This window comes from Oryza brachyantha, chromosome 2 (assembly GCF_000231095.2).
Source record: "Oryza brachyantha chromosome 2, ObraRS2, whole genome shotgun sequence".
Classification (NCBI taxonomy): Eukaryota; Viridiplantae; Streptophyta; class Magnoliopsida; order Poales; family Poaceae; genus Oryza; species Oryza brachyantha.
In genome coordinates, this window is record NC_023164.2 from 16,691,168 (window position 1) to 16,704,487 (window position 13,320).

The 13,320-nt window shown below is 37.8% G+C and overlaps 1 protein-coding gene across 1 annotated transcript; it reads left to right on the top strand.

The window, feature by feature from the left end:
- Nucleotides 1–538: 538 nt before the first annotated feature.
- Nucleotides 539–13,099, top strand: LOC102708030 (protein PHYLLO, chloroplastic). The gene is made up of 26 exons (XM_006647363.2): nucleotides 539–729; nucleotides 813–930; nucleotides 1,389–1,505; nucleotides 1,636–1,737; nucleotides 2,348–2,404; nucleotides 2,886–2,954; nucleotides 3,175–3,285; nucleotides 3,349–3,543; nucleotides 3,868–3,966; nucleotides 4,671–5,237; nucleotides 5,337–5,561; nucleotides 5,956–6,258; nucleotides 6,624–6,691; nucleotides 6,921–7,079; nucleotides 7,316–7,441; nucleotides 7,515–7,646; nucleotides 8,016–8,124; nucleotides 9,434–9,586; nucleotides 9,661–9,903; nucleotides 10,012–10,179; nucleotides 10,337–10,480; nucleotides 10,562–11,023; nucleotides 11,772–12,068; nucleotides 12,146–12,303; nucleotides 12,421–12,528; nucleotides 12,756–13,099. Exons 2-26 carry the CDS (start codon nucleotides 901–903, stop codon nucleotides 13,000–13,002), a joined length of 4,449 nt encoding a protein of 1,482 aa, XP_006647426.2. The 5' UTR covers nucleotides 539–729; nucleotides 813–900; the 3' UTR covers nucleotides 13,003–13,099.
- The last annotated feature ends 221 nt before the right edge of the window (nucleotides 13,100–13,320 follow it).

Consider the following 13,320-nt stretch of genomic DNA (forward strand, 5'->3'; position numbering starts at 1 on the left):
CTCCGCGCCGTCGTTGCCGGGAGGCGCGCGGGCATCGTGGTCGACGTCGACGAGGTGGACGAGGTTGGGGACCGCGACCTACCCGTCGACGTGTCGTTCATCCGGAGGCTGCCGCCGGTGCTCACCCTCGGGGACGGCATCGCCGCGCTGCGGCGGGCGGGGGAGGAGGTGAAGGCCAGCCCGCCCGCCGCCGCATCAAGCGGCGTCATCCGGTTCGAGGTGAGCCGCCCCGCTACCGCGAGGCTGCTGGAATGATGCGGTCCGCTAGTTCGCAATTTATCGCGTTTCGCGAATTTGCAGCTGGCTTCGTTAAGAGCAGCCGCTGCATTTCCTGCCCGGCGGCGAGGCGACATGTTCCCTCTACGAATTTTAGTTCAGCACTTGAATCACTGCTCAACTCCTTGACGCAATAGGCGTGATCGAGCTCGCGTCTATCTCATTGTTTTTGCATTGCCATGGATTTGGATTTGTTTATCCCGTAGTCTAAGCAACACTGAAACAATGATGATTAATTCACCACGCAACGGTGCAGGTGCTTGTTCCACCCAGTACGAAGGCGCTCAAATGGCTGTGCACGCAGTTTAAGAGATCAACATTGTTTCCTCAATTTTACTTGTCGAGGAAGCCACCTACCTATTCATCAATTCAACTTGAAATCGCTGGCGCTGGCTCTGCTATTTGCTTTCACGGGTCCTCTAGAGTAGATAATGGTTTTGGTTTGATATCAAGGTGCCTCCTCTCCATTGCTTTCCATAGTGTACATCTGGTGCATGTTTTTTTTTAACTAACTTAGGACGTATTTGTCCCTGCAGATATCTTTCGTTTAATTCATGCTTTATTAGAGCTTATGGATCAATTGGTGTGAAGTATGACAGGGAGCTATTGTCTATAGAGGAGAGAATGGGTTCATTTTACTTCTTTATTCCCCAGGTAACAGTTTTATAGTGTATTAAAACATCTACACAAACAATTTACAAAAGGACCACGATGGTTTATGACCAATTTTAACTGATAAGTTACCAAGCATTCAGCTTACGAAGCCTAACTCAATGACTGGGGTCTCACAACACTATGAGAGTAGTAATTAGAATGTTTGATCTAGTATTAAAGCCACCAAACAATCCCAATGTTAATTTTGTTAATATCTCGTCCTTCCACCTCACCTTGCTTTTGTTTCAGCACTATTGCATGCAAATTAATAAAAATGCGAAGGGTTAAAACTTAAAAGCGGAGATCAACTTGGTTAAGGATTTTTTCTGCATTCCTGCATACAAGTCACATAAGAGGCAATAAGCATTTACATAATCCTTTCTTGGTTATCTTATGCAGGCATAATGTAGAGATTTGATCTTGTAGCATCGTGATGATCAGCCAAATTGAATTTACAGGTTGAGCTGAGTGAGTTTGATGGCTATTCTATGTTGTCGTCAACTATTGTTTGGGATGACTCTTTGTCTCATACATTTGAGGATTCTGTTTGTTCATTTGAATCTTGTTTCAGTCAGGTATGTGAAACTAACTAGATTAATAAAGAATCTTTAAGGTTGCTTAACTTTCTTTCAAAATGATATAGCATTTCCATGTTCTTTTAAAATAATAATAATTATTGTTTTTTTTGTATTTTGCCCTTGTAAGATATGGAGTAGCTATGATTCTTCAGCTACCATGTGTTATGAAAACATGGTATCAAGATACATTGGAGAATCACATATGTTAGAGATCAGGAATGCTCAGTTGGTACGTATTTCTATAAGTCTTAATCACTTTGTTGATTTCATGTATCTACCCTTGTGCCATATATTCTCCACTTCACAAAATCCATCTGTGATGAAGCTTCAGTTGTATCAGGTCTTCACACCAACGTTCATATTTTCACTATTCCAATGTTCTTAATTCTGTTTCTTAGTTAGTTCACAAGGTTTTGAGGCTGAAACACTGAGGATTGTAGGAGCAGAGTTCTACAATGTGCTCTACTTATTGTTTTAAGTTTTCAACAATTGCTCCTCCAATCTCTAACGGCCACTGTTTCCACTGATCTTTTTGGGAGTATGACCCTCTTTTTTTTTTAAAAAAAACTTTAGATAAATGAAACGTCTGTCTTTTAACAGAGGGATAGAACATGCTGGCTTCCTAAAAATTAGCTATGGCTAATGAGAGAAATTGATTGTTCATATTGTATACCAAACAAAGTTTTGGCTATTCATCTTGAACCAAATTGTGAATTATGGAACACAGTTCTAGTTTGCGCAAAACACTCTGCATAGCTGTTTATATATCTCAACTGTAATCTGATATCCCTATTATCATCTGACATCAAAGCGTGATTTTGTTGAATTCACCATTCCAGGTATACTTGGATGCTGAATTTCTTGCTGTTATAGATGGCAAAGCTGGCATGGAAAAGGTATCCTCTTAACCTTGGTAAGCTTCTTTAAGCTATTTCAGTACTTTGCATGGAATATCATGTTTATTTCTTTGTGGTTCATGGATATTTTGCCCGTACTTTGCTGGAAGGCACATTCACACATATCACAATTATAATAGTAACTCGAGATTTAGTCTATTTCTTTATCCCTGCTGTCCTGCACATTGGACATACTTTCAGAATATGCCTTCCATTAAAAAACCGATGAATCCATAGAATTATCCTGGTTACTAACAAGTTTGCCCACCTGGTTATTTGAAATGCTTTTGACCAACTCCAGAAATTCACAGACCAAAATGGTAAAGTCAAGAAGCTCATGCGTACACTTGGACCTTGCCACAATGATGGGAACAGCCATGATTTTCCTATGATTTCTAGTTCATGTACCCTGTTAGGGCTAGTTTCGATAAATTCGAAATTATATCCTGATCAGATCTGGCACTTATTCTCTTGTTTGTAGGAGATCTGTCCAACTTCTGATCAGTCATTTGTTCGGTTTTCGACGCAGTTCTTGTTTTGTGCAAACATGGTAATATTCTCCACCCGTATTTTTTTCCATTCATAATCACCAAATTGTTTTGTTAAAATACAAACCTTCTGTTCCAGTTAAAAAAAGAATGATGCATATAGTTGTATAGCTTAACTAAAATATGAAAGAATTGATGAGTAAGATTGAAAAGAGATAGTACGTAATATTGTAATATGCTCTCTGTAATTGAACTGGCACTTATTTAATGTTCTTTTTGTAGGATTTATGTTTCAGAAGTAACAAAACTGAATCTTTCATCAAGAGCAGATCTAACATTAATTTGGCATGGGCATCCTTTATAGTTGAAGAATTTGTCAGGCTTGGTCTTACGGTAAGCTTAACTGAGTACATAGCTCTAGCATTTCTACCGTGCATCTGACTTGGTTTGCTTTAGTACTTCTGTATAGCTCCAGGGTCGAGATCATCCCCACTTGCACTTTCTGCTTCAGGCCATCCTTTGACAACCTGCATATCATGTTATGATGAGCGTTCACTTGGATTTCATGCTCTTGGCTATGGGAGAGGTTCCCAGAAGCCCGCAATAGTAATTACATCATCAGGAACTGCGGTATCAAATCTCCTTCCTTCGGTGAGTTGGAACTTGGACGTTTCTATTTCTTAATACTACCTCTGTGCCAAAAAGACTCTTCAAATTTGACCAGAATCCTCAAAAAATGATGTCCTTTTGGGACAGAGGTAGTATTATTTATTTCCTTACTGCCAGCCTTTACACAAATACCCACCATTTTCTGAAATCACAATTCAATGAATTTTGTTGCTAGAATTTCTTCTGTATACCCTTATGAAGGCATAAAATATGATCAGTATGTGCTACTAGAGGCAACCTATGCAGTAATTAATGTATCACCTGTTGAAAAATAGTCTTTGATGTTTAATCGAGTTCCATATGTAGGTGGTGGAGGCAAGTCAAGATTACGTACCACTTATTCTACTTACAGCTGACCGTCCTCCTGAGCTGCATGATGTGGGAGCCAACCAAGCCATCAATCAGGTACTGATAACTGAATCAAAAACTAAAAGTTCTCGACAATAACTCCTATTCTGAAAAGAACTTCCAATTGGCACTAATTCAGAACTTTTGGCTACCTTTTAATGGCCTTAAATTGCTTGTAACTTACTGGCTAAATACCTTGCTTTGCTACGGAGAAATATGAATTATACGCATGTTAGTATTGTTTAGAACTTGTATTTTGGAGATGAAAATAGAACCAATATATAGGACTATCTAAAATATTTTATATACATAAAGAAGTAGTTGGTAAGACAATAATATAGTTGGTGGATGACAGATTCACTGCCACCACCATGAATTTGCCATCCACCATTACCTTCTTTTAGAATAGTATAGTAAATATTGTCATGCACATGAAGATATGCTATCATATTGATTTTATATCTCAGCACCATCAAGATTTATGTTGTACCTGTACAATCCATTTATATTCCTCACAAAACATATTTATCCCAGTCAAGCAAAGTCAAACACAGAACACAAGTCAAAGCCATACAGTTCCTCACACAAGTAAGACCCATACGGTGAACTTGGAATTAGCTGGCTTACCATTCCAGTTTATGCACATCATTTTTATGTCTTTCCTTTTAATGCATACAGTTTCTATAGCATATGCAAACTCATTTGGTACGGGTCAATCATTCTTGTGAAGAACTTGTCTATTTTTTTTAAAATATTTTCAGGTCAATCATTTTGGTGGTTTTGTACGCCATTTTTTTAGTCTCCCTCCACCAGATGATCAGATTTACGCAAGAATGGTTCTTACAACAGTTGATTCAGCAGCCTACTATTCAATGCAAGCACCTCAAGGCCCAGTGCATATAAACTGTGCTTTTAGAGAACCACTAGACTACAGACATGAAGATTGGAATACTGACTGCTTGAAAGGGTTGGACAAATGGTTTATAAATGGAGGACCATATACTAGATACGTAAGAATGAAAACGGTCTCTGCCTTAGGTAATTTTTCTTGTTCAGTAATGGAGGTTCTGGAGGTTATAAAGAATGCAAATCAGGGGCTTTTATTAGTTGGTGCTATTCATTCAGAAGATGATATTTGGGCTGTAGCTTTACTAGCTAGACACCTTTCCTGGCCAGTTGCTGCTGATGTTCTGTCTGGACTGCGCATGCGGAAAGTACAGAATTCATTTCTAGGACTAGATAAGAGCATTTTGTTCACAGACCACATAGATCAAATTCTACTGTCTGAATCTGTTAAAAACTGGATAAGTCCAGATGTTATTATCCAGGTTTACCTCGCCGATTCTTCTTTTTATTATTTACCTTATCATTGCAATTCCTTTTCATCATGTGATATTTTTGTTATGTTGGTATTTTTGGCTCGACAGATTGGAAGCCGGATCACTAGCAAACGAGTGGGAACATATCTTGAGTCCTGCTCCCCATCTTCTTACATCTTGATAGATGCACACCCATGTCGCCATGATCCTTCACATGTTGTCACACACAGAATCCAGGCTACTGTAGTTGAATTTGCTACTAGTTTGTTCCAGTGTAATTTCCAAAGAAAGACAAGGAGATGGTCGGATATTTTGATGGTTCTGAATTCAGCGGTATGGCCCATAAGCGTGTAGCTTTAGAAAATGCGCAACAAAATATTCTGATATCATGGGTAGGATAAAAATTTGTCTTTTATGTCAGCAACCCTTGAACTTTAGTTAATTGTTCCAATCATGTTTGATATTATACACCCTACACCCAGGTTATAACAATGGGTAAAAAGGTCATCACTTATTAAAAATTTGAAATAGTATTGGCATTGAAAGTTGAAAACTTTATTGCTATTAATATGTTTCTTTCTAAAAATAACTACATAAGAAATTCAATCATGTAAGCATGCCTTGAACAGAGGTATCATGGAAGCTCCATTACCCTGGAAATAACTAACAAACATCTTTTGTTGCCATTGTCTGCCTTTTTTATCCTGATAATTGCTGTTTATCCCAGGTTTCAGAGGAGATAATGTTTCAGGTGCATTCAGAATGCTCCCTTACAGAACCGTATGTTGCACATGTAATTGGAGAAGCACTTTATGGTGATGCTGCTATGTTTGTTGGGAATAGCATGGCCATCCGAGACTTAGATATGTTTGGCGAGGGTTGGACTGACCACAGTAAAAGTCCAAATAATGCTATGATGCACCATTTTCCGGGCTTTCTTGGTTCACCAGTGGCTGGGAACAGGGGAGCAAGTGGTATTGATGGTTTGCTTAGTACAGCAATTGGATTTGCCATTGGATCAAACAAGCATGTAAGTCAGTTATTTACTACGTAGCTCATATTGTACAAGCATCTTGATTTCATGGGTGCCACATGTGAGGAAATATGTTATCCTAGACATGGAGTGCATAAATGCGTTTGCCGCACAAACTTGGGGATGAAGAAGAAATGAAAAACACTATGCTCCAAAGAGAATATTCTTCATTTTTATCATAGCCACCTGCAGTTCTCAAACTATTCTGAGTATCTTATAATATTTTATTTTGTATTTCCTAGAAATGGACATAAACTTAACTGCAAATTTTGTTAGTTGCCAATGCATTTATGTTGTACCAATTCTTGAGTACTAATATATGTTTGGCTTCAGAACCTTGACTTTGGCTGCACTATTTTCAGGTATTATGTGTGATTGGTGACATATCTTTTCTTCATGATACCAACGGATTGTCACTTCTGAACCAAAGGTTTGCAGTTTGAACCTATTCTATGCCATCCTCAACTGTTAGTTTTTCTGTGAGTCACTGACTCATTGTCATTTCCTTAATTTATTTTTCATTTGATCCAAGCATTTGTTTTAGCATTAAAAGTCAAAGAAATTAAAAAGGACTACAGATACTCTGCTGAGAAAGCTACTGTATAACCATCTACTTAAATGAATGTTTATTTCTGATAGTGCATTTCACATTCCTGAAGGGTGCATAGGAAACCCATGACAGTAATTGTCATTAACAACCATGGTGGCGCAATCTTCAGCCTTCTACCAATTGCAAAAACAGCTTCACCACAAATTTTGGAGAAATTTTTCTACACCTTGCATGACATATCGATTTCCAAACTCTGTGCTGCACACAGGTAAAAGAAATTTTTGTACACTGGTGCTTGCAGACCTTGATCTTGCTTTTAAAAATACATCTTTAATAACATGTCTGCCTGGTGCTAACATAACATCACTGTTGCTGATTCTGGGAATTTTTATATGCTTTCTGCTCAGACTTGTGCCTGTTACATTATTGGTTATGGAGTCAGCTGTGGATACAACAAACAACTTGCTGATGGAAATTTTGCATCTCTGACGGTTTGTATTTCAGGATAAAACATTTTGTAGTTCAGACAAAAACTGAATTTCGTGATGCCTTGGTGCAGTCCCATGCGGGGCATGTTGATTGTGTTGTCGAAGTGGAGAATCGCATTGTTGATAATGCCAACTTTCATAGGTTTTATATCCTAACTTGTTCTTTTGATAATTTTGGTCTACATCACCTTTATATGTTCATTCTCATTCTGCAGAACTATAAGCATGTTCACAGACCATACTGCAACCATACATCTGGATTATCTTCTGGGAGCTCCATATTGTAAGGATGAGTTAGATGGCTTGTCTGTTGGCCGAATACATGCAGCAGAATACATGTTATACAGGTATATCCTTAACCAATCAATTCGCACCTGTCTTCTGCACAGGATTTTGCAGCTGTACAAAATTCATGGAAAAAAAGCATGTAGGGGGCATGCTACAATATGTGCAGGCAAATTGTGCAAAAATATGATCAAATGTATTTTGTAGCATATACAAAAGACAAGAAAGTTATCATTTTTCTGCAAAAGTTGACCGGTTATTCATTTTCCTTTTGGTACAGTACAATTATTAATTTTTGTAGATTTTTTTGTGAACTTATTTTAACATAATTTTTTTGCGAAATTTCAAAGTATACAATGACAAATTAAGAAGTGCATAACACTAGTTGGAACTTGGAAACTCTCTTATTTTAGGATTTATCTTCTATGCAGGATCCAACTTGCTGCACCACGTACATCTGGGAGATCAGAAAGCAGCTTCTCTCACGAAGGTTTCATACTGAAGTTGTGCGTAGGTGAAAACATTGTGGGGTTTGGTGAGGTTTGACTTTATCACTATTGTAATCTACCTGATTTCTCTAATTCATTGTGGACCTTAGTTGCCCTTTTTCTTAATTTTTTGCAACTTTTTAATAGTTATTTTTAAAAACAAATTGTTCCAAAATCTGCACCATTTGACCATGATATCCCGTCTGTCATGGCAAAGTAACAGTGTTATGTTAGTGTTGACTGGCATGGCAGTTTTGTCTTGCCATGCCAATGGGAGTGACGTGGTTAAACGGTGAAGTTTTAAAATAAGTTTTGGGACGGTTATTTTTAAAAATAAATATTAAAAAGTTTTGGGACTGTTATTTTTAAAAATAAATATTAAAAAGGTGCAATACATAAAAGATATTCTTAATTGCTATTCTTGAATTATGTTGTACTTCTAAAATGTCATCTTAGTTGGCTACTCACGTTTTTCAAGTAGGAAATGCACTGGTCCAGAGCATTTCTCCTACATTACAAATTTTTGACCTTGATCCTAGTGGATTTTGTTAAGTTGCACCTAAAAGCCTAAGTTGATAGGGAAAGGCGGGCAATTCACTTTATACACTCCAACACTCCCCCTCACGCGAGACCCCCTCAAGTCTCAAGCGTGAAATATTGGAGTGGGCTGCAATTATTTTATCTAATTGCGCGCCAGCCAGGATTCGAACTCGAAACCTCTGGCTCTGATACCATGTTATGAATAGCACTTGTATTCATAACAGATTTACTCATGAAGGCATGGAAGTGGGTCCAGATCTAAACTCTGGCTTTAATACTAGAAAAACGTCTGAACAGCAGAGTGGGTGAACAGTTAACATAATCAATTGACCATGTATATTATCTGAATATGTTATCCTAATGGTTTAAGGTTACTTTTCATGCTGTGCTCCAACCAGAATTTGTCAAACTTGTAGTAGACAGGACACTTCTCCGTCTGCAAATTAATTTGGTATAAAATTTCCTTACCTCACAGTTGTATACTTGAAAAATGATGTTATCCTTCAAATGGATAATACAAAAAAAAGTTTCTTATATATCCTTGTTGCACAGAAGGAATATTGATCTATATGCAGCATACTGCTGGAGGTTCGGTGTTGGTATATAGTTTTATGTTATGTTTATTGGCTTCTAGCATTTGCAAACTTAGTTGAGGCTGGTTTGTTATTTCTTCATTCCTCTTAATTGATTTGCAGAGGTCCTGACCTTGTCTTGTCTAAAAATATATAGCATGTTGCACAGTGCATTTATTTAGCTTTTATTCTCTTAAGTATTACATTACTGTATTATTTGGTATTGTTTTTTACTCTTCTCAATAACAGGTTGCACCAATTGAAATTCATGAGGAGGATCTGTTGGATGTCGAAGAACAGCTTAGGTTTCTCTTTCACAGAATGAAAGATGCTAAGCTAGATGTTGTTCCTTTGTTGAGAGGATCCTTCTCCAATTGGATATGGACAAACATTGGGATTCCTGTAAGTTAACTTTAGAAGATTAGCTGTAAATAACATAGGAGAGACTGATATTGTCCTCACGTTCTTCTTCACAGCCTTCTTCGATATTCCCTAGTGTTAAGTGTGGTCTAGAGATGGCCATTCTTAATTTGCTGGCAGCACAACGGATGGATAGATTATATGATATTTTCACTGGATCCAATGTTGTCGAATGTAATCAGAGCAGCACTGCAAGCATACAAATTTGTGCGCTCGTGGACTCTAACAGGACTCCAATGGAGGTAGCACTTGCTGTTGTCAAACTTATTGCTGAAGGTTTCACCACAGTTAAACTGAAGGTTATTCTTCTACCAGTTCAGTAATTATAGGAAGTTGAATTTATTAATTTTCAAAAGAATCTGTACATTGAGTAATAATTAGGAAAGTTCTTTCTAAATCTGCCAAAGGTTGGGCGTCGTGAAAGTCCTGCTGAAGATGCAGCTGTTATTCAGAAGATTAGGGAAATTGTAGGATACAAGATCAATATCCGCGCTGACGCAAATCGGATATGGACATATGAGCAGGCAATTGATTTTGGATCCAGGGTGAAAGACTTATGTTTGCAATACATCGAGGTAATCTACCTTTTATTCATATGCCATGCATTGGAAAACCTAAAATAGATAAATCATGAATTTTGCATGTAGCATATCATTATACTGGTTGGGGAAGAGCCTGTTTTTCATGTAATTCTTCCTTGAGAATCTTTGGGTTTTTTTTCTTAACCCACAGGAACCAGTGGACTCTGTAAATGACATCATCAGGTTCTGTGAAAATACTGGCTTGCCTGTTGCACTAGATGAGACTATCGACAACCTTACAGGGGATGTAATCCCTAAGCTACATCAATTTTCACATCCAGGAATAGTTGCTCTTGTGAGTTCAACCTTTATGGGCTAGTTTTCTAGCTGATTCTTCCTTTTCTAGATTTGACCTTATTCTCCTATTGATATTCAGGTTATAAAACCCAGTGTTGTTGGTGGCTTTGAGACTGCAGCTTATATAGCAAAATGGGCTCACATGCATGATAAGATGGCTGTCATCAGTAGTGCCTATGAGAGTTCTGTAGGTTTGGCAACCTATATACAGTTTGCACATTATATTGACAGACAAAATGCCATAATATCTAGAATAAAGAACAAAGGTTCTTGTGGAACCGTGGTGCATGGACTTGGAACATACCAATGGTTGAGGGAAGATGTTTCAGAACAAAAGTTAAAAATCCATGTGCCACCACTTGGTGATGGAATCAGAGCTTCAGCAGAAGATGCCCATGGCTATCTCCAACATTTAACAATAAACAGCAAGAAGATAGAAAGAACTTATAGTGAAGAAAAACTACGGTCATATTTCATGCAAGTTGATGGGGATAATTTTTCTTATCAAGTTAAGCTTCGAGAGGCTGGTGATTGCAAAAATGTAAGATTTTCTTTATTTTTCTTTTGGCAACCAACAGTTTATTGCCAGCTTGTTATAAATGTGGGTTTTAATTAGCGCTTGGTGTCTGACTTGAGATCCATGGCTAGAGATTGTCATTTATTTTTGTAACATGAGAGAAAACTAGAGGATTAAATTGAAAAACAGAATGAGCTATTGCTGCATATTAATTGGAATATATTGCTAAGCATATCATAGTTTCAAATAATGAAAATCTTTTAGTCAACATGTATCTTACTTTACTGGGAATTAAAGGTCAAGGTTTTTGGTAAGGAGGTGTACTGTAGACTGCATTAATAATACAAAAGCCTGCAGAAATCCTTGTTCACTTCTTGAAGAAATTACATTCATAATTACATATATGCTCTTGAGTGTGTCCTTCTTCCTAATTGTGATGTAATCTGTTTTCTATTCACAACATTCACTCAATTGACAATTTTCTTACATTCTGAGTGCTTTGGCGCATTTTGTGTGCCTTGTTCCCACTTTCAGCAATAGTCAATTTCTGCTTGTGTTTGACTCCGTTGATTGTGATTGTCCACTTGAAGACCATATATAAAATATTCTCACTCCATTCTCTTTTGTTTGACGTCAGCGTCAAATAAAAAAACAGACGAATTGGATTATCTAAGTTTTACTTGCATGATATACTTGAAGATACTGTTAGTTTCTCTGTATGTAATAAGATGGTGCTGCCACAGTAACTACTGTCATGATTTAACCAATGCAGGAAAAGGTTGTTCTTTTTCTTCATGGATTTCTTGGTACAAATGAAGACTGGGTTCCTATGATGAAAGCTCTCTCCCCCAGTGCACGGGTTATTTCTGTCGATCTTCCTGGCCATGGCGAGTCTGAAATTCTAGAGCATGATGTTGAAAACTCCAATCAAATCTCTATTACAGTTCAATCAATTGCAGATTTGTTACTGAAGTTGCTAAGAAATATAACTGATGGAAAGGTGCTGGTTGTTGGCTACTCAATGGGTGCAAGGATTGCACTACACATGGCACTAAACCAAAATCACAAGGTGAATTTCTCAACATTGTACCTTTTGTTTTTATTTCTTTATTTTTGTGATTCTAAGGCAGTCAATCATCAATACAGATAAGTGGAGCTGTTATAATTTCGGGTAGTCCTGGATTGCGAGATGAGGCAAGTAAAAGACACCGTAGTGCTGTTGATAAATCAAGAGCCCACTTCTTGTCATATTGTGGACTGGAGAGTTTTCTTGAGACATGGTACTCTGCGAAAATGTGGGCCAGGTAATATTGTTATGCAGTGACAAATATACCTTTGTTTTGCCAAAAATGTATTGACATGGTTTTTTTTTGTTTTCTTTCTCTGGGACATTTTCTGTTGATGGATGACCAAATTTCCAGTCTACGAGAACATCCTAAATTTGATTCTCTAGTGAGGACACGAAGGAAACACAATAATATCAAAACTCTATCTAAGGTTCTTGCTGACTCAAGCATAGGGAGACAAAAGTAAGGCTGTCTTCCCATGTTCTCTATTATATATTTTTTTTCATTTATAATATCCATAAAATCATTTTTTCATCCAGTTCCTCAGTAATTTTGACGTTGATAAGTAGGTAAAAAAAATACAGTGGGCCAATGATATGTATAGAGCCGGTGAACATTTTTTATGGTTGCATTTGTGTGATACGAAAATCATATGTGACTCGATCTCATGTTAATTTCAAATGTTTTAGGTCCCTATGGGAAGATTTGAAGCACTTGAGGAGTCCGCTCCTCATTGTTGCAGGTGAAAAGGACCTAAAGTTTAAAGAGATATCACAAAAAATGTGCACAGAGATAGGAAAGTACAGTCATTGTGAATCTGATGGTCTATGTGAGATGATTATTGTTCCAGATAGCGGTCACGCTGTGCACGTTGAGAACCCTCTTCCTTTAGTTAGAGCAATCAGGAAGTTCTTGCTAAAGATATACCAGACGTAATACCAAGTAGATTACGAAATGGCACGCCAGCTATCCAAAACAAATGTTCGAAGGCAGCAGATCATGAGTTCAGGACTTCCAAATCACGCCAGTTGCCTCTTCTGTTCTGCTCAAGTCGGCCAGCAGAGTACCTCCTACTTTGGTGCTTATGGGTGCAGTACCTCTTGAACCATTCCCATCGAAGACTGGTGAGAGAGTTGTAGATCCAGAGCTGCAAGGGGAAGGGCGAAGGGATATGACTTGATTATCGTCTTAGCCATGTGAGACTTGGAAATAACTCGATCGAGGATCTTCAGAGATGTAAAATTTTCCACTCCA

What these genes read in the sequence shown, in the direction of transcription:
- LOC102708030 (XM_006647363.2), top strand. Translation starts at nt 901, where the DNA reads ATGGGTTCATTTTACTTCTTTATTCCCCAG. An exon ending in GGACAAACATTGGGATTCCT is followed by an intron (nt 9,587 to 9,660) that starts GTAAGTTAACTT and finishes TCTTCTTCACAG; the next exon opens with CCTTCTTCGATATTCCCTAG. An exon ending in TCAAGCATAGGGAGACAAAA is followed by an intron (nt 12,529 to 12,755) that starts GTAAGGCTGTCT and finishes CAAATGTTTTAG; the next exon opens with GTCCCTATGGGAAGATTTGA.